This window comes from Myotis daubentonii, chromosome 2, assembly GCF_963259705.1.
Source record: "Myotis daubentonii chromosome 2, mMyoDau2.1, whole genome shotgun sequence".
Classification (NCBI taxonomy): domain Eukaryota; kingdom Metazoa; phylum Chordata; class Mammalia; order Chiroptera; family Vespertilionidae; genus Myotis; species Myotis daubentonii.
The window spans coordinates 68,885,236-68,902,693 of NC_081841.1; the positions used below are offsets into that span (position 1 = coordinate 68,885,236).

Genomic DNA, 17,458 nt, shown 5'->3' on the forward strand with positions numbered 1-17,458 from the left:
TCTAACTAGTAACCTCCACACTATGTCCTTTTCCATCAACGTTTATTTCCAAAAACCTATGGGTCAAGTGACTGTATCCTGGCTTAGGAATGTCTCCATCCTTTCTCCCATAAGCTTCTGAAGGCTCACCTATTTTTTAAAATCATCTGGTCCACTCAACACAGACATCTTATCAAATGTAATGAATACATCTGGAAGTTCTGTCATAAATTTCACAGCATTACCAATCTGAATGTTCACAAAACTATCTTCACATACCAAGAAACCAACAACTTTATGACTAAAACCCAAGTTGCTTAAACTTCTATAAAATATTCTAATTACGTGGTTGATTCCATTCTTTCTGATTCTATATGAAAATACAACTGTTTAACAAGTGGTATTTCTTTTCAATTTAAGTTTTTGCAAATCTCAGAAATTATTTAAAAGTTTCATGTGAAGTAAGTCAAGTGATGTAACTGGGCATTCTTAACTTTTCTTTGAAAACGTAAGAGAATTAATATTTGCTTGACTAATTTCATGAACCCATTTCCTGATCCTGAGAACGGAAAGTTCTCACACCTCTTTGAAGAACTCTAGCTGAAGAAGTGATCTTTGTTCAGGCTGCATGTGAAAGAATAGTAAGGACAACACATTTCTAAATTTAACTTCTGGAATTCTTCAGTTAAATTTGACTTTCTAGATAAAAGTCACTTTTCTTCACTTATTGCAATAAATAAAGATAATGTTAAAAGGAAGGCGAATGAAGTCATAAGACATCAAAGTCATTAGAGAAGTTAGAACACATCTGGGGATGGCATGGGGATTAGTGAGGTAAGGTGCATGCGAGTCCCTACCTAAGTGGCTGGCACTCTGTAAGAACTTGGAGCTAAATGACCAAGTCTACCACTCTTATTATTCAGATAAGCAAACGGAGGCAGGAAAGACAAATTTAGCATGCATATATGCATGGAAGGATTTACCAAAAGTGTAAAGAAAATAACTGACTTGCAGTGCAGAGTAACCAAAGGACGTTCTCTGATACTGCACAGTTTTAGTTACGTAATACAAAATTATTTTCGTACCCTTGTTTCAAAGGACTTGTCTAATAGTCTCTTATGAATGGCTCTATTCTACTCCTGAAGATTTTATATCCTGGTTCCAAAAATAAAACTAAGTTGAGGAAAGGCATATCCCTAATCATTGCACTTCCATTATTTATTCTAAAAACATTTACTTAAAATTATTCCAGGGCTTGACAATTTAATGGATTGGAAGCTCAAACCACATCACTTTAACAGACTCCCTCCACAGTGTCTCTTTGCTGTAACCTAGAAGCGAAGAGTCCGCTGTTTTCAGCACTAAGGAACTCTCTGAAAGCCAACCGGGCTGCTTCTGGCCAGACCTGGGGACATTTCTCTCCACAGGCATTTTTACCTTTATTTTTTGTATGCCTGGGACTCAAATGAAGCACCAGCTGGATGAGGCAGGGCTGGCCATCCAACAAGCACCTGTCACCCCTTTACCTGTTTGCAAGACCACGGTTCTCTCTTCTCCATCCAGAGCCACAATCCTGAAGTTATAGACGGTTCCCGCTTGTAAATCCTTGGGGTTACATTCATAGGTGGTGTTGTCTATCCTCACGGGGTGGCACCTCGTGAACCGCGATGTGCCATTGCTGTACATGAGGCTGAAGTTACAGGGCGGCCCCAGAGTCCTCCACTGGAGAGACGCGGCCCGGCTGGAGACCCTGGACTCGGTCACGGTGAAGTTACACCTCGCCGGCTCCCCCAGTCCGGTCTGCAAAGGAACCAGAGACAGCAGCTGAAGCCCGCAGCCTGGGCTGCCCAGGGGCAGCTCCACCGCGAGCTCCCCGCGACGCCACTCAACCCTCCCCCCAGCCTCAGCGCATCCCGGGGCGCACCCCGGGAGGAGGTGGGTGGCAACGGTCTCCCAGGGGCTCCTTCCCCAGAGCAGCAGGAGAAAAAAGTGGCTTTTTTGTCCCGGACAGTTTGGCTGGAGGCTCAGTGGAGGATCTTTCTTCCCAGGGGAGATAAAGAAATCCAGCCCCCTCCCTCCCCAAAACATAAGCAAGGAGACCAGAAAGTGGGTGCGTGAGAGTTGGGCCCCGCGGGGCGGGCATGGCGCGCGTCGGCCCGCGACCTCCCCGTCCACTCACCTGCAGCAGGCTCAGTGCGGTGCACAGGGCCAGCCCGGCTCCCTGGCTCAGCATCGCGCTCGGCGGCCAGGGCTTCCCTCCCTGGCTCCGCCGAGGGGCTGCGGTGCCCGGTGGCCCCGACGGCCGCGCGGGGGGCCACGTGTTGCGCGCGCTCAGGGCGCCCGGCGGGCGCGGGGCGCTTCCCTCGGGGCTGGCGACGTGCGAGGGCTGCCGCGGCCGCCGCTGCTGCTGCTGTGGCTGCCGCCCCGGGCGGGCTGCGGACGCGGGAGGCGGCGGGGGCCGGCAGCGCGCCGCCCTTCCCACGCTGCCATTCTGACCCGCTCTGCCTCGCCCCGCGCCCCGTCCGCGGACTTCCGCAATCAAAAGGCAATTTCCTCGTCTCCCGGCAAAGGAACAATGCGCCGGCGAGGGAGGGAGCCCGGAGGAGCCAACGCCTGCGGCTGCCAAGGGCGCTCAAGGCGGGCCAAGCTGCCCCCCGCTGCCCCGCGCCGCCCTCTCCCCGGCTAGGGGTCCCGTCGGGATCCCAGAAGCACTGCTTCCTCCTCCTTCGTCCCCTCCCCTCGACTTTCACTTTTCCCCACCCTTGGTCCCCAACCCCGCCGCCTTAGCCACAATCAGCACTTGCTCCCTCTCACTTTCCAGCCCCCGCCCCCCCCACCCCTGCCCCTTCCTCCCTCTATGCCCAGTGTCTCCCCCTCCCTGTCTTCCTTCCTATCTTCCTCGTCTGCGCTCTCCAGAGCCTCTTTTGCCCAGAATTAAACTTAACCGCGACAGAATTCCCGGGGTCATTTACACTCTCCTGAAGGCTTTTATTAGAGCGCTTTTGCCCTTCTCACCTCCAAGCATTCCTTTGTCCCAATGCGCATCCTTCTGACACCAGCAAGAGAAAAAGACCCCCCCCCCCCCAAGGATCTTGTCCATTGTCAACTTGACCTTTATTTTTTCTGCCATTCACTGTCCCCATCCTCTGATGTAGAGGTCTGTGTCCTCCCTAAGTGTTATGCAACTGGTGCTAACCAAGAACAGAAATCACTGCCAATTGTTCAACCCACAGGCAAAGCAGTTTCACCACCGATCATCCAGCAGTGAAAGCCAATTCATCCATAAATGTCCAAGGAATATAAGAAAGAAATATAAACTCTTGCTTGTGGAAGACACTATTGATGGCTCAGCTCCCCCATATATAACAACTACAAAAGAAAGACACTTATTCACTTTTCAGGACTGACGATATGCTTTTTAGCAACTGCCTCAGTATCTGAATTATCGTGTATCTGAAAATGGATTTTACAACAGTTCCCAATAACCAAAGAGCAAAAATGTTTAATTGTACAGTTAGGTAACAGGTGATTATAACGTAATATTGCAATAGCTTTTATAGTGTTTGAATGCTTTTTGGGGGGTGCCATCCCTAATAGCTGTCAAAAGAGATGAGATTTCACATTTTAATTTTCAAATCAGAATACTCTAGAGCTAAATCAATGAAAAAGATGACATATTCCTGCCGGGAGCCGGTCCATGCTTGCTGTTTCAAGGGACCTGGCATATATGGCATACTGTTCTTAATATGTTTGCTCACCTTCTTGGCACTATGTGTTTTAACCAAGGTCTCTGAGAAAGGTGGTTTCCCCAAGTAGGGATTTTCCCCTGAAGTTAGGGAGGGAATAAAACCTCTTAACTAAGTGCCAGGCGGGTAATTAATCACTTTAACCACGAACAATCATGCTTAAGCTACATAATCTTTACTCCCTGGAATGGAGATAAGAAACGCCCTAACCTTTATAATAGAGATTGATAGGATTGAATCAACTGGTATAAATACAGATGTAACAAGACAGAACTTAGAACACAGAACTTAGAAGAGAGAACCTACAGACAGAACCTACACAGAACCTACAGACAGAAGAACTTTGCTGGAGAGAACATGGCAAAAGATCCTGGACTGAACCTGACTACAGAAATTGGCAAGAGAACCTGACTAGAACCTGGTGACTGAACCTGGCTGGAGAACCTGGACAGAACCTGGCTGAAGAACCTAGCGAGGGAACATGGCTACAGAACCTCGCTGGAGATCCAAAGCAGAACCTCTCTGGAGATCCAGACCAGAACTTGGCTGGAGATCCTGGCTGGAGATCCTGGCTAGGCTGCTGATGAACTGAACACTGTCTCCGTGTCCTTCCTTCTTCGCCGACTCTGTCTACGCCTTTGGGAACCCCTGGACCTGCTGGGGTTGGACCCCAGCATCTGGCGCCTGAACAGGGACCCTTAGGTAAGCCCCCCCGCGCTCGGGACGGATAGGACTCCACCGTAGGAAGAGGGTGGATAGTCTTCGCCGACTCCGTCCACACCTTTGGGAACCCCTGGAACAGGATTCCCATAGGTAAGCCCCCCCCATTGAGAATCCCCACATTCAGAACGGATAGGACTCCACCAGGGTCCTGCAAATCCCCCTACAGAGGATAAGTAGGGTAAGAAGGTGGATAGTACAGAACTTAGATTGAGAAGATGTGCCATACTGAGTCCAAAGAAAGAAGACTCTGTATTGATTCTTAGATTGAGAAGATGTGCCATACTGAGTCCAAAGAAAGAAGACTCTGTATTGATCTTTTAACATATATGCTTGCTAGCAGAGGAATTAAGGTTACTCCCAGTCAGACAGAACGTTTTATACAAGAAGTATGTCCATGCTTTTCTGAGGAAGGAAAGGTAAATGTAATGGCATGGGAGAAGGTAGGCCCAAGGAACCTTATCCTTAACCCCACTGCAGCCTTTCTACCCTGGGAAAGTGCAGGATTGACAAGCTCTCCCTGGGATGATAGATCAGGACTCAGGTAATAGCGGGAAGCGCCAATCATACTCTTAAAATGGATATAAGAGAGCATTTGAGGTTTTTCTTTTTAATGCTTGCTTTTAAAAAATAAAAAAGGGGGAATTTGCCGGGAGCCGGGCAATCCTTGCTGTTTCAAGGGACCTGGCATATATGGCATACGGTTCTTAATATGTTTGCTTACCTTCTTGGCGCTGTGTTTTAACCAAGGTCACCTCTCCGAGAAAGGTTGAATCCCCAGGTAGGGATTTTCCCCTGAAGTTAGGGAGGGAATAAAACCCCTCAACTAAGTGCCAGGCGGGTAATTAATCACTTTAACTATGAACAATCATGCTTAAGCTACATAATCTTTACTCCCTGGAATGGAGATAAGAAACGCCCTAACCTTTGTAATAGAGATTGATAGGATTGAATCAACTGGTATAAATACAGATGTAACAAGACAGCAAGACTCAGAACTTAGAAGTCAGAACTCAGAAGACAGAACCTACACAGAACCTACAGACAGAAGAACTTCGCTGGAGAGAACATGGCAAAAGATCCTGGACTGAACCTGACTACAGAAATATGGCAAGAGAACCTGACTAGAACCTGGTGACCGAACCTGGCTGGAGATCTCAGACAGAACCTGGCTGGAGAACCTAGCGAGGAAACATGGCTACAGAACCTGGCTGGAGAACCTGGAGAACCTAGCAAGAGAACATGGACACAGAACTTGGCTGGAGATTGTGGCTAGAGATCCTGGCAAGGCTGCTGATCAACTGAACGCTGTCTCCGTGTCATTCCTTCTTCGCCGACTCCGTCCACACCTTTGGGGACCCCTGGACCCGCTGGGGTTGGACCCCGGCATATTCCTTTCTTTTCAAATAGATTATATACACAGAAAGCTATATTATAGGCTACTCTATCAACTGCTAACTACTTTGAAGAAACGAAGGAAAAAGTAAAACTTATTTAAATTATTTTAGGAAACATGTGTGTGTGTGTGTGTGTTTAATCTCTTAATGAAAACATGAAATTTTTACTCGTTCAGAGATTCTATGGGCTTTCCTCTGCAGTCAGACCAAAGATTTCAAATCTCCTTTGAATTAACAAACACTCAAAGGTCAAACTCAAAGCATGTGTGTATTTTTTGGAAAAACTGAATCTTTGCTATTTCATTGTTCAGGTCATCTTTCTTAGAAAAGTGCCTTTGCTCTCCATATTTTGCCCCCAAGTTCAAGGGCTTTCACAGCCTGGCATGCCTTTCTGCATCACCAGAAATCGCACTCTCCTCCCTTGCTCAGATACTGCAAGCCTCCTGGCTGCCTCCAGCCTTCACAAGGGGCTTTTTTTTCAGCTTTCTTGCTTTTCAACATCTTTTTCTTTTTGTGCTGTATTCAGAGGACAATGTGCTTTCCTCATCTGTAAAACTGGAGTAATACCTATTCTAAATATTTCCCAGAGCTATGACAAAGAATAAATAGATCACATATGTTAAAGCACCTTTGCAAACTCTAATGTGCTGTACAAATGTCAGGCTGCCTAGTTATAGATTGCACCCAGATCAGCTTTTTTGCTCTTTTGAAAATTTATTCTTCACATAGGTTGTGCTTTCCTAACTTCTACTGCTCATCCCTGTCTTTTCCACTGAGGTTTATAAAATTTCTCATAATTTGTTCCTCATATTTGGAATCTTCTCACCAAGTAGATCCTGTATGCTACAAGTTTTCCCAAGCATCTTTGTTGTTGTTCCTGTTATCTTTATTTTACTAAATTTTTAAGTCTTTATTGTTTAAAGTATTACATATGAATCCTTTTTCCCCCATTGACCCCTCCCCACTTGTTCTCACCTCCCCACACATGCCCTCACCCCACCCTACTGACTGTGTCCATGGCTTATGCTTATATGCATGCATACAAGTGCTATGGTTGATCTCTCGCCCTCCTCCCCCCACCCCCACCTTCCCCCTGAGGTTGGATAGTCTGTTTGATGCTTCTATGTCTATGTCTCTGGATCTATTTTAGTCCATCAGTTTATGTTGTTCATTATATTCCACAAATGAGTGAGATCATGTGATATTTATCTTTCTCCGACTGGCTTTTTTCACTTAGCATAATGCTCTCCAGTTCTATCCATGATGTTGCAAATGGTAAGAACTCCTTCTTTTTTACAGCAGCATAGTATTCCATTGTGTAGATGTACCACTGTTTCTAATCCACTGATCTGCTGATGGGCACTTAGGCTGTTTCCAAATTATAGCTATTGTAACTTGTGCTGCTATGAACATAGGGGTACATATGTCCTTTCTGATTGGTGTTTCTAGTTTCTTGGGATATATTCCTAGAAGTGGGATCACTCGGTCAAAAAAACCAAGCATCTTTTTTTTAAAAAAACACCACATGCCAGCAACCTTATAAGTTAATTTTTAAGTTACTTTCATTTCCAGTAGACTGTGTAACAATCCTTTCTTATAATCCTTACTTTTGTGCAGGCAAATGCACCAAAAAGGCAACATTTGAAGAGGACTAACCAAGCAAGTAATGGCAAAGGTTCCTCACAACAGTTTAGATGCTTCCACGTTCTGTATTACTAACAGTGAGTTGCTAATAATGCCTTGGGAATAGGAAATTGGAAAAGAAGGAATGACTTCTTTATATGCACTTATTTGATTTTTGAGAGATACATATATTTAGAATCATGTGCTGTCCTTTATCTATTTTAATGTCAATTATATGAAGAATCATAGCAATGCATGAAGGAAAGGACCAGTAGTCACAGACATTTCTTTTCCAAAGTTATGTAACTGCTAGTGTGCCAGTTCTCTTCTCTTCTCTTCTTTCTTTCTTTCTTTCTTTCTTTCTTTCTTTCTTTCTTTCTTTCTTTCTTTCTTTCTTTCTTTCTTTCTTTCTCTCTCTCTCTCTCTCTCTCTCTCTCTCTCTCTCTCTCTCTCTCTTTCTTTCTTTCTTTCTTTCTTTCTTTCTGTGTGTGGATTTTAACAATCAAACAGAGTGCCCCAAAAGTTAGTGGGTCCTAAATAACTCATAAAAAATAACAAATACAATGATGAGGGAAAACTTAAATTCTGGATATTATTGTTACATTTTTCCTTTTAAAAGTATTTATACTAATATTAAAAATTAGAATTATAAGGAATTCAAGGCAACATGGGGCTGCCAGATACCATCTTTTCTACAAGTTTATTTGAAACTACTGTACAAAGTGTAAATAAATCGATTCCTTTTTTCCTTTGCTCTCATCTTTGTTTGGAATTCCTCAACTTCGTTTGAACCTATTTATCCTGCGTAATGACACTGTGTTTGCTTTAAAAGTTACTGCATTCCAGGAATTTTGGATCAGCCACCCTGTAACTTTTCAGGGGACAACCTCTTCTCTTTGCCACTAGGAAGCTTTTCCCAGAAAGGTGGGGCTGCTTTTGATTAGATATGACTGAACAAGCAGCTGCCTTTTAAACAAGTTGTCATAGCAATCCTATCTAATAAAGGGGAATATGCAAATTGACCATCACACCATCACAAAGATGGTGGCACACATAGCCACAAGATGGCGGTGCCCAGTCCCCTCAACCCTGCTGGAGTCCCCTAGTCCTTTCAGCCCCGCCGGAGGGGGGGGGGAGGGAGCAGGCCCATGGTGCGGCTGGACCCGCTCTCAGCCCCCCAGCCACTTAGGGCCGGCCCAAGGTGCAGGCTAGCCTCGGATGGTGGCTGCCCAGCTGCCCAGGGCTGCCCAAGGCTCAGGTAACCAGGGCCGGCTGAGGCTTGCGCTGCCAGCAGTGGCAGCAGCAGAGGTGTGATGAGGCATCACCTTCCCCTGATCCCCGGGTTGCCTCCCATCCTTGAGGGCTCCCAGACTGTGAGAGGGGGCAGGACGGACTGAGGGACACCCCCTCCAGTGCATGAATTTTCATGCACTGGGCCTCTAGTCAATGAATAATTGTTATAATTTACATATTCATTAATAATGAATTCATGGATGAAAGCATGGCTCTTGTCACATTAAGAATATAGATGTCAAATGATATGATGGTCTAGGGGCCACACTTTGAGAACAGCTACTTCATTCATTTCAGGGTTTGGGCTAGGGTGGGAAGGCTGTGGGGATGAGAGAAGAGCAGAGCAGATTGGTAATGTTGATTGGTTAATTCAGACACCTCACCCATGACCTGAAATTTCCTTTGTGACTTGGCCTCTGCCCATCTCTTACCTCCCTCTTGCTTGCTCTCCAAGCTTCAGTAGACTAGGTCTGATAATTCACTGTTTATTCAGCAAATACTGACTGAGCATTAGCTGTCAGACTCTAGTTCCGGTTTTGGAGACACCCCCATGGAGCCAACTTTCTCCTCCCCCAGGCCTTTGTGCCTGCTGTTTCATCTTCTTGGACCACTCTTCCCCAGGTGCTCTGCTTGGTTATCTTCCTTTCCACATTTAGGTATCAGCTTAAACACACCCGTAAGGGGCCAGACCTCTTCTGACCTCACAAGGAAAAAGTGTCCTTTTATCGGTCTTCATTTCAGTAACCCATTTGTTTCATTCAGAACATTGATGACAATATCTGCCTTCCCAGGGCATATGAGGAATTCCCTTAGGACAGAGTCTTTTTTGTCTTGTTCTTTTTGCACAAAGCTTGGCACAAAAGTATAGTTTCAACAAATATTTGTGGAATGAATGGATAAATGAATAAATGAATCTTTGTAAGTTGCTCAGTAAATATTGTTATGTGAATAAATACTCCGAAGAAGTCCTCCTAAACATATTCCATCTGGATGCCTCAGATATCATCTTAGAAGGGAAGATGGGAAAGAGAAGAGAAGAAAAAAAAGAGGGAAGGGCAAAGGAAGAAAAACATCACAAGGTTGATTTTTGAAGAGAAAGAGAAAGAGATGGAAAATGATCTGAGTGGGAGGGAAGATTAAAGGAGGAGAAGGGGAAAAGGAGGGAGGGACAATTTAGGACAATTGTTCCCATAGAGTGGCATCAGCATCATCTGAGCACCTCCTAGAAGTATAAACTCTAAGGCTCTGCCAGCCCTGAGGAATCAGAAATGCTGAGGTGGGCCAAATAATCTGTTTTCTGTTTGTTTGTTTTGTTTGTTTGTTTGTCTTAAGCCTTCCTGCTCTAGCTGGTGAGAAAGAACTACACAAGTTCCAAACAAAAGTCTTAGGTTGTCAATCCCTCTATCCAAAACCTTGCACCAGACATCTATATATATATAAAAGCCTAAGTGACTATTATGATCAAATGACCGGAACAACCAGTCAACCAGTTGCTATGATGCACACTGACAACCAGGGGGCAGATGCTCAATGCAGGAGCTGCCCCCTGGTGGCCAGTGAACTCCCACAGCCAACCTCCCACCTCCCCGCTCCCCCAAAGGCCTCGATCATCGGCCAGGCCGAGGGACCGCACCCATGCACGAATTCGTGCACTGGGCCTCTACTCATTTTATATTAAAGAGAGTAATGATAGTTTATTGTTCTTGTTCTTTCAAATTTCCCTGAGATCTCTCTGGATATAAGAAGCTATGTCAGTGAATTAGAAGACCTTGAACAATTTTAGAATGTGTCAAATAAAGAAATTGGTGACATGAAATGTAGTATTTTATATAACACAGGATATATATGTACATATATAAACTTATATAATCCTTATTCATGTTATATAACATATATTATGCACATAATATATATTTATAATATAATATGCACATTTTGATATTTATAACTCCTCAATAAAAATAAACTGCAGATGCTAAAGGAAAAAGGATCAGCACACAGCAAACTTAATAAATGTTAGATGAGAGGCCAATTCTGATGCCTTTTCCTCTGAGGAAGAGGAAGTACTCTTGTGATGCAACTTTCATGTGTGTTTCCCCAGATATTTTTTTAAAAGAAGAAAGCCAAGCAATCAGGGATTGTGTCAACTAAAAACCATTACAATCTGGCAAATTTGTTTCTAAGTTTTAATTTGAACTGGCTCAACAGTAAATTACACAAAAGTGAATAGAAATTTAACCTGCAGCAGGGGTCATGTGTTTTAAAAGAGGTGTATTAAAATTTGAGGTAAGATAATTTTGATAAATATTTTTTAAAAATAACTGTAATTATCTTCTTCTGCTTAGAGATGCCATTTTGGGAAATTTATATTTGAAGCACTCTTTCTAGCTTCCTAGGTCATAACTTTCCTAGGTCATAGGTCTCCAGAGAAATGGAAATAATGAAGGCATTTAAGGGGGCAGTTGCAAAGATTAAATGAGAAGGTGCATATTATATGTATAACAGTTTTTGGCTAAAGGACTCAACAAATGTAAGACACTATGATTTCTAGTAATAATAATAGTATATGATGCCGAACACCCATTAATGCCAGAGAATGACAAAGTCCACAGAGGAGAATGTCTTTCTGAGAAGATCCAAGTGATAAATTATCATTGCTTTCAATCTCGTACCCAAGAGAATCTTTTCAGTAGATCAGCACAAACCACATTTGGCATTTAATGGCTGCTCTGACTTTTGGCCTTTGCCAAGATTTGTTTTAAATCCTGGAAGGGAGGGGCTGAGAGTACAGGATATGTCTCTAACAGCAGGCTCCACCCTCTCTCCCAGGCACATCTCTAAGATTTCCTGATATTTTTTTCTACACCAATTTCTCACCCTCTTCCCCTCCACCATTTTTTTTTTTAAAACCGGGAGGAAACGGGCCTTGCAGAGCTTCTGTTATAGCTTTTTAATCATATCCTGACAAATTACTTAAAACCAGATGTGTCTTAAAACCAGACTACCTACCTTTACAATCTCAAGCACCTCTGCTCCACCTTCATTCCTACATGGCAATCCCTGCTGCTCCACCCTGGGAAATGAGTCTGCTTGCAAATGCACCAAGTCAAGGCATTGATGCTTCCGGTGGGGCTGTCTGCAGGGCAAGGCTGTTATACATTAAGGTTTCAGGAGCCAGGTCATGATTTTCATGAATATTCAAACCCTAAGATAGTAGGTAAATAAAACATGGCTAATCCTGGCTTTAAGAAAAAGGAAAACAGAAACAAACAAACAAAAATAATCATCCCTTCATCCTCCCTAAAAAGTAATGATTGGAGAGTAAAAACTCGTTTATCTTCTTTGTTCAGTGTATCGTGTTTGCTAGAACCTCACTTCCTATGAATTCTCTGGAGGTCGCAAGCAGGACTCACTCTTTGGCCAGTACTGGTGCCTCTTCTTGCGTTTATGGTGTAATCTTAACATTGTTTTTAAAAATTAGAATAAGTAAGTAATGTTGAGAAAATAGATTTTTACATGTAAAAACATCTGGATTTTGCCTTAAAAAAAAAAAATCAAAAGCTGGAGTCTTGTTGGGTCCACATTCTGCCTGCCCCATTCACACAGCTCCTACCCACCTTCCCTGCAAAAGAGGCAGACACTGGGCATTTCAAAGTCCCTCGATCAAAGTGGAGGATCAAAGAATCTTATCATGGTTTTCAAAAATGTGATGATAAAAAAACCTCAGATAGATTACAAACCTCTTAAAGGAAGGAGTCCTATCTCTTCATTATCTCCACCCCATCCTCAGGTTCTCGAGACTCCATGTCTACTTATGCACGGACAGAGTAAACATTCACACCCCCACCACTAAACAAGGGCATAGCTAAGTACTTGTAAACCTGAAACAAAATTGTGTTCTTCAGCTGCTCCCATGCAGACCTGGAACCCTTAGCATCACAGAATGCAAGGATAGCTAGCATCTAAGCCTTGGGAGAAACTAGTGCCCAAGCAGCCCCTGTTCCAAATGGATGGATCATGACTCCACAGAAGAGCTAATCCTTCTCCAATAATTCGGATGCCACCTGGGTAGGGCCACGAAGGTCAAAACTCTTAGCAAAGCACAGTCTTTTGATACCTTCTCCACAGATCTGTTGTTCTGGGCTGTGAGCAAACATAAATGGTCACAGACACACAGATGAAGGGCAGGCACCCAGAAAAACTACACACAAGAGGGTGTGCTCACTGGCCCAGATCTATCAGAGATTCAAATCAGAAGAATTCTGATAAACAAACAAGTGCCTCCCGTGTACCTCCAAACAGAACATTCTCCAGTGGGCACCTCATCTGGACTTAGCCATGGTAACATTCTGTTGCCAGATCCCCCAAAGTGCAGGAAGAATGGAAAAGATTTTTACTTCAAAGACGCTCCTGGAATTCATAGCATTTCCCCTTTCAGTTACTTTTCACCATATTCCACAATAACTGGGTTTCAAAGCTGTTGTTCTGTGCGTGGGATATGCGTGTGCAACGGAGAAGTAGCTGGGCTAAGTGATCAAGATGGAAAGGACCGGGCCGACTCTTCCAGAGGCAGTTTCCTTATTATCTTCTCTTCATAGTTATCAGCTGCCTCCTCCGCCAGTGCAGATCCTTGCCTTTACTTCTTTTTCTTGCAAATTAATCATTTCTCTCTCCCTGTTCATTCTCCTCCCACCCCATGCCCTCTCCCCTGGTCCTTGAAGAAGACAGAATGGTCTTACTCAGGCTGAGCCACTGGACTGTCCCTAATTCAGTAACATCCTTTGAATCGCACCCTCTTAAAGCCCTTCAGCAAACTACTCTTTTTCTTTGAATTTTTCTTTTCTTTTTAAATAATTTCAAACTTACAGATTAGTTAAAGAAATGTGCAGAGTGCTTCCACATACCCTTATCCAGACCCATTAGTTTTTTAAAAAATATTTTGCCATATTTATCACTCTCTTTCTCCCCATATATGCTATGTTTGCCTGCACCATTTCAGAGTAGGCTGCTGAATTAAATGTGTAATCTTAGTAAAGTTAATCAAATTCAGGCAATTCAAAATTGATGCTTTAATCAACAATTGGTATTTCAGTTTTGTCAATCATTTCAATAATGTCCTGTCTGCATTTTTTTCCCTCTAATAAGAACCCAACTCAGGGTCCTGTATTGCATTTAGTCATCAGATCTCTTAATCTTCTTGAATCAGGAACAATTCCTCAGCCTTTTGAAGTGATCCTTATGACAGTGATCTTTGTGAATGACACAGGTTGCTTATTTCAATAGTTTCCTCCTCCAAGTTCACGTGTCCACCATTTCCCTGTGATTACATTCAGTTTACACATCTCCAGCAGGACTTGACTTCTTCTCTTGCATTCAATGTTTTCCCTAACAAGCTGGTTATTCAGTTATTCTCTAAGCTAATTGGACATTAGAATCAATGGGGAGATTTTTACACTCTGGTGTTGAGGTCCTACCTAAATAAATTCTGATTCAGGAGGTCGGAGGCAGAATGTTAGAAACTGTATCTTTAAAAAGCTTCCCAGATGATTCTGATATGTGTGTAAGGCCAGGGCAGAGAGCCATAGACTTCCTGTCTCAATTAGCATATCCTGCCTTCTCTTCCCTTTGATCTCTTCCCTTTCCTTTGCCATTCTTTCTGCCCAGCGCATCAACCTTTATCTGCCCAGGGAACCCCGTGTGCCAGAGAGCTAGCGGTGGGTTAAGGAGCCCACTTCAATGCACACGTTCTGTTTCGTGGCTGCATTTTATGTGCATGTGATTTATACTATGACACCCTGTGAACACAGTCTTTTTTGTGCATAAAATGGAAATTAGTGCAAATCACTCATAATTAAAATAAAATGAAAGAAAATAAAAGTCCTTGAAATTTTAAAGCAGGGGAGGGTCAAGTGAATTGTAAACCAGTATGCTATTGGCACATGGTAACCCACTAGGCAAACCAAGAAAACTACAGTCCTTTGCCCAAATTAGGCTTGAATGATGCTAATCATAAGTTAGGGTCTTCAGCAGCACAACCTTCCCATAGTATATTACTCTCTCGCATGGCCTTTTCGCACGGTCAGCAGTCTCAGAATCACATTTTATTCCATTCACACTAGACAATCTAAGAGTCCTTGCACGTGAGGAATGATTAGGGGATTTTATTTTTAAATATTATTATTATTATTATTATTATTATTATTATTAATTTTCGGCTACATCTTTGCACTTTCTCCTTCCCTATGTTTGTCTCCATAACCGCGAATATTGTCTCACCTTCAGTTCTGGCCACAGGACAGTGGTGCGATGGGCAGGCTCTCCAGTATACTTAAGTAACACAATAAAGGAGGTTACCCCAGACTTGAGGGGTGGGGCAAGGGAGGATTTCTGCATTTGCCTTATCACTTTTTTGGAGGCTCCCATGGGCCTTCCTTTGAAGGCCAAATGGAAGGAAGCACAGAACCGTGAAACCCAGACCAGCACCACAATGGCTATTCATAAACTGAGGAAATGCAATCCCTCTCCCAGGCCAGGGCCGGGGCAGGGTGGGGAGGGGAAGAAAGAGGTGTGCCTCCGAACAAGATTTAGGGATGTTGAGCAGAATTAGAGCCAGCCAGGAACATTTTAAATGCTTGTTCAACATTTTATCCTTCTGAAAGCACTTTCACATAATAATGTGGTTCTCACAACCACCCCATGGAGTCAGCAGGGTAGAGATGATGGAGCAAAAAGAGAAGTTAGTATTAATTGGTAACATTATTGAATACTTGTCTTATATAGCCAATGTACTGAGCATCTTGCTTAATCAGATTTTAATCCTCACAACCTTTCATGAGGCAGATAGAGCACCCTTAATTATCCTTATTTTAAAGAGGAAGCAAGGATGACTAGAGCTGAATAACTAGTCTTTTTTTTTGTCAAGGAACATTTGGCTTTTTGTAATATCATTCGAGGACCATATAAATTTATCAACTTAAAAATTAGCCTGCTATATTTAGTCAAACATTTAATTAACTCACCCATAATGCCTTGTTTGGCAGGGCCAGACCAAATGATTTCTCAGGCCTTATACTGCCCTCGGGCCTGATGTTCCCCACCTCTGAACTAGGAGATGACACCACTAGGATTTAAACCAGGTTTATCTGACACCAGAGCCCTAGCTCTTTACCACCTCCTCCATGGTCACTTGGCTGAGAGGGGACCTAGATTGGAGGCTCATCGGGTTTTGAAGCTGAAGTGAGGTACAGGGCCCGTCCTCCCCCTCTTTGGAGGCCACTTCTCCACCTTTTACTCTTCCTCCTACACCCCTGGTTGGCAAACTGCAGCTCGCGAGCCACATGTGGTTCTTTGGCCCCTTGAGTGTGGCTCTTCCTAAGCCTTAGGAGTACCTTAATTAAGTTAATAACAATGTACCTACCTATATAGTTTAAGTTTAAAAAATTTGGCTCTCAAAAGAAATTTCAATCGTTGTACTGTTGATATTTGGCTCTGTTGACTAATGAGTTTGCTGACCACTGTCCTACACCATCACTCACGTGCTCCCACAGATGGACTTCCTGGCCTGTCTCACCTGGCTCATAGGGAATGGCTGGTTTATGCAGGGCATGTTCTGACACCTACATCTGGCCTGATCTGCAACATGGTCTGTGCACAAGGACATGGTATACTTTCACGTGGGTGCTGGCTGACTGGGTGCTGGCTGACTGGGTGCTGAAATCAGCCCATGTTCCACTAGCAAGTCCTGTGCATTCATGGTGGGACTGTGTGCTAAAAACATCTTTTTCTAAGGAACACAAAGACCTAGCAACAGTTCCCTATCTTCCGAGGCTCCACTTACTCAACCTGAGCCCCATTCCTTAAAGAATGTATACTCTAGAAAGTAATTGCAGGAGACTGTAATTAGATACATGAATTTCCGATATTTGACCATTAAAATTTTATAGCATTACCCTCCTTATCCTTTCATAATCTAATAATACAAAAAGTACCCTCAATGGTAGGTAACTAAGCCATTAGAAGTCCATGGAGGAGATACTGTGGGTCTGGGACCAAAGTTATCTAGATCAGTGGCTCTCAAATTTAAAAGTGCATCGGTGTGACTTGGAGGGCGTTTTACAACACGGTTGCTGCGCTCTATACACAGCATTTCTGATTCAGTAGGTCTAAGGTGGAGCCCAAAGTTGCATTTTTAACAAGTTCTGGGTCGGGTTCATGCTTTGAGAACCACTGATCTATATGCTTCTTCACTCATACTACAGACAAGCTTCTTGCTCCACCAACTTTGTCCATGTAAAGACATACACAGCCACATTATACTCTTACAATGGTAACAACAAGAACAGTAGCTAACAGTAATTAAACCCTATTTTCCAGGCACCTGCTATGTGTTAGTTCATGTGGAGGGTGAGAGAATGAGAGGGTGAAAGAGAAAGGAGAGAGATTTTTGAAGCCAAGTATTGGCCCAAATTTACAACCTTCCAAAGATAGATCCCTAACACTGCAGGTAAAGATGTGAGGAAAGAGGTTAAAGGAGAAAAGTAGGAAAAATTCTGCTATAAAAAGAGCCAACTTGGGAAAACTTTGCAGTAGCATTAATGAGTGATTGCTGGGTTCCAAATTGTGTTCTCCTTGGCATTTACCTTCATTAACAGGAGCTTTATGTCAGAGACTGTGACTGGGTGTGCAGGGGTGTGTGTGTGT

At 43.5% G+C, this 17,458-nt stretch overlaps 1 protein-coding gene across 2 annotated transcripts in view; it reads right to left on the reverse strand.

The window, feature by feature from the left end:
* The window catches only part of PTPRB (protein tyrosine phosphatase receptor type B), a 110,303-nt gene that overhangs the window by 79,961 nt on the left and 12,884 nt on the right, over positions 1 to 17,458 (reverse strand). The window contains exons 1-2 of one of the 2 annotated variants that reach the window (XM_059683631.1): positions 2,159 to 2,716; positions 1,506 to 1,779 (exon numbers count right to left, since the gene is read on the reverse strand). In XM_059683631.1, coding sequence (XP_059539614.1) covers positions 1,506 to 1,779; positions 2,159 to 2,212 — 328 coding nt within the window. In that variant the 5' untranslated portion in view covers positions 2,213 to 2,716. Of the gene's footprint in view, positions 1 to 1,505; positions 1,780 to 2,158; positions 2,717 to 17,458 lie in introns of those variants that run through there. The other variant, XM_059683630.1, reaches the window with a different exon arrangement.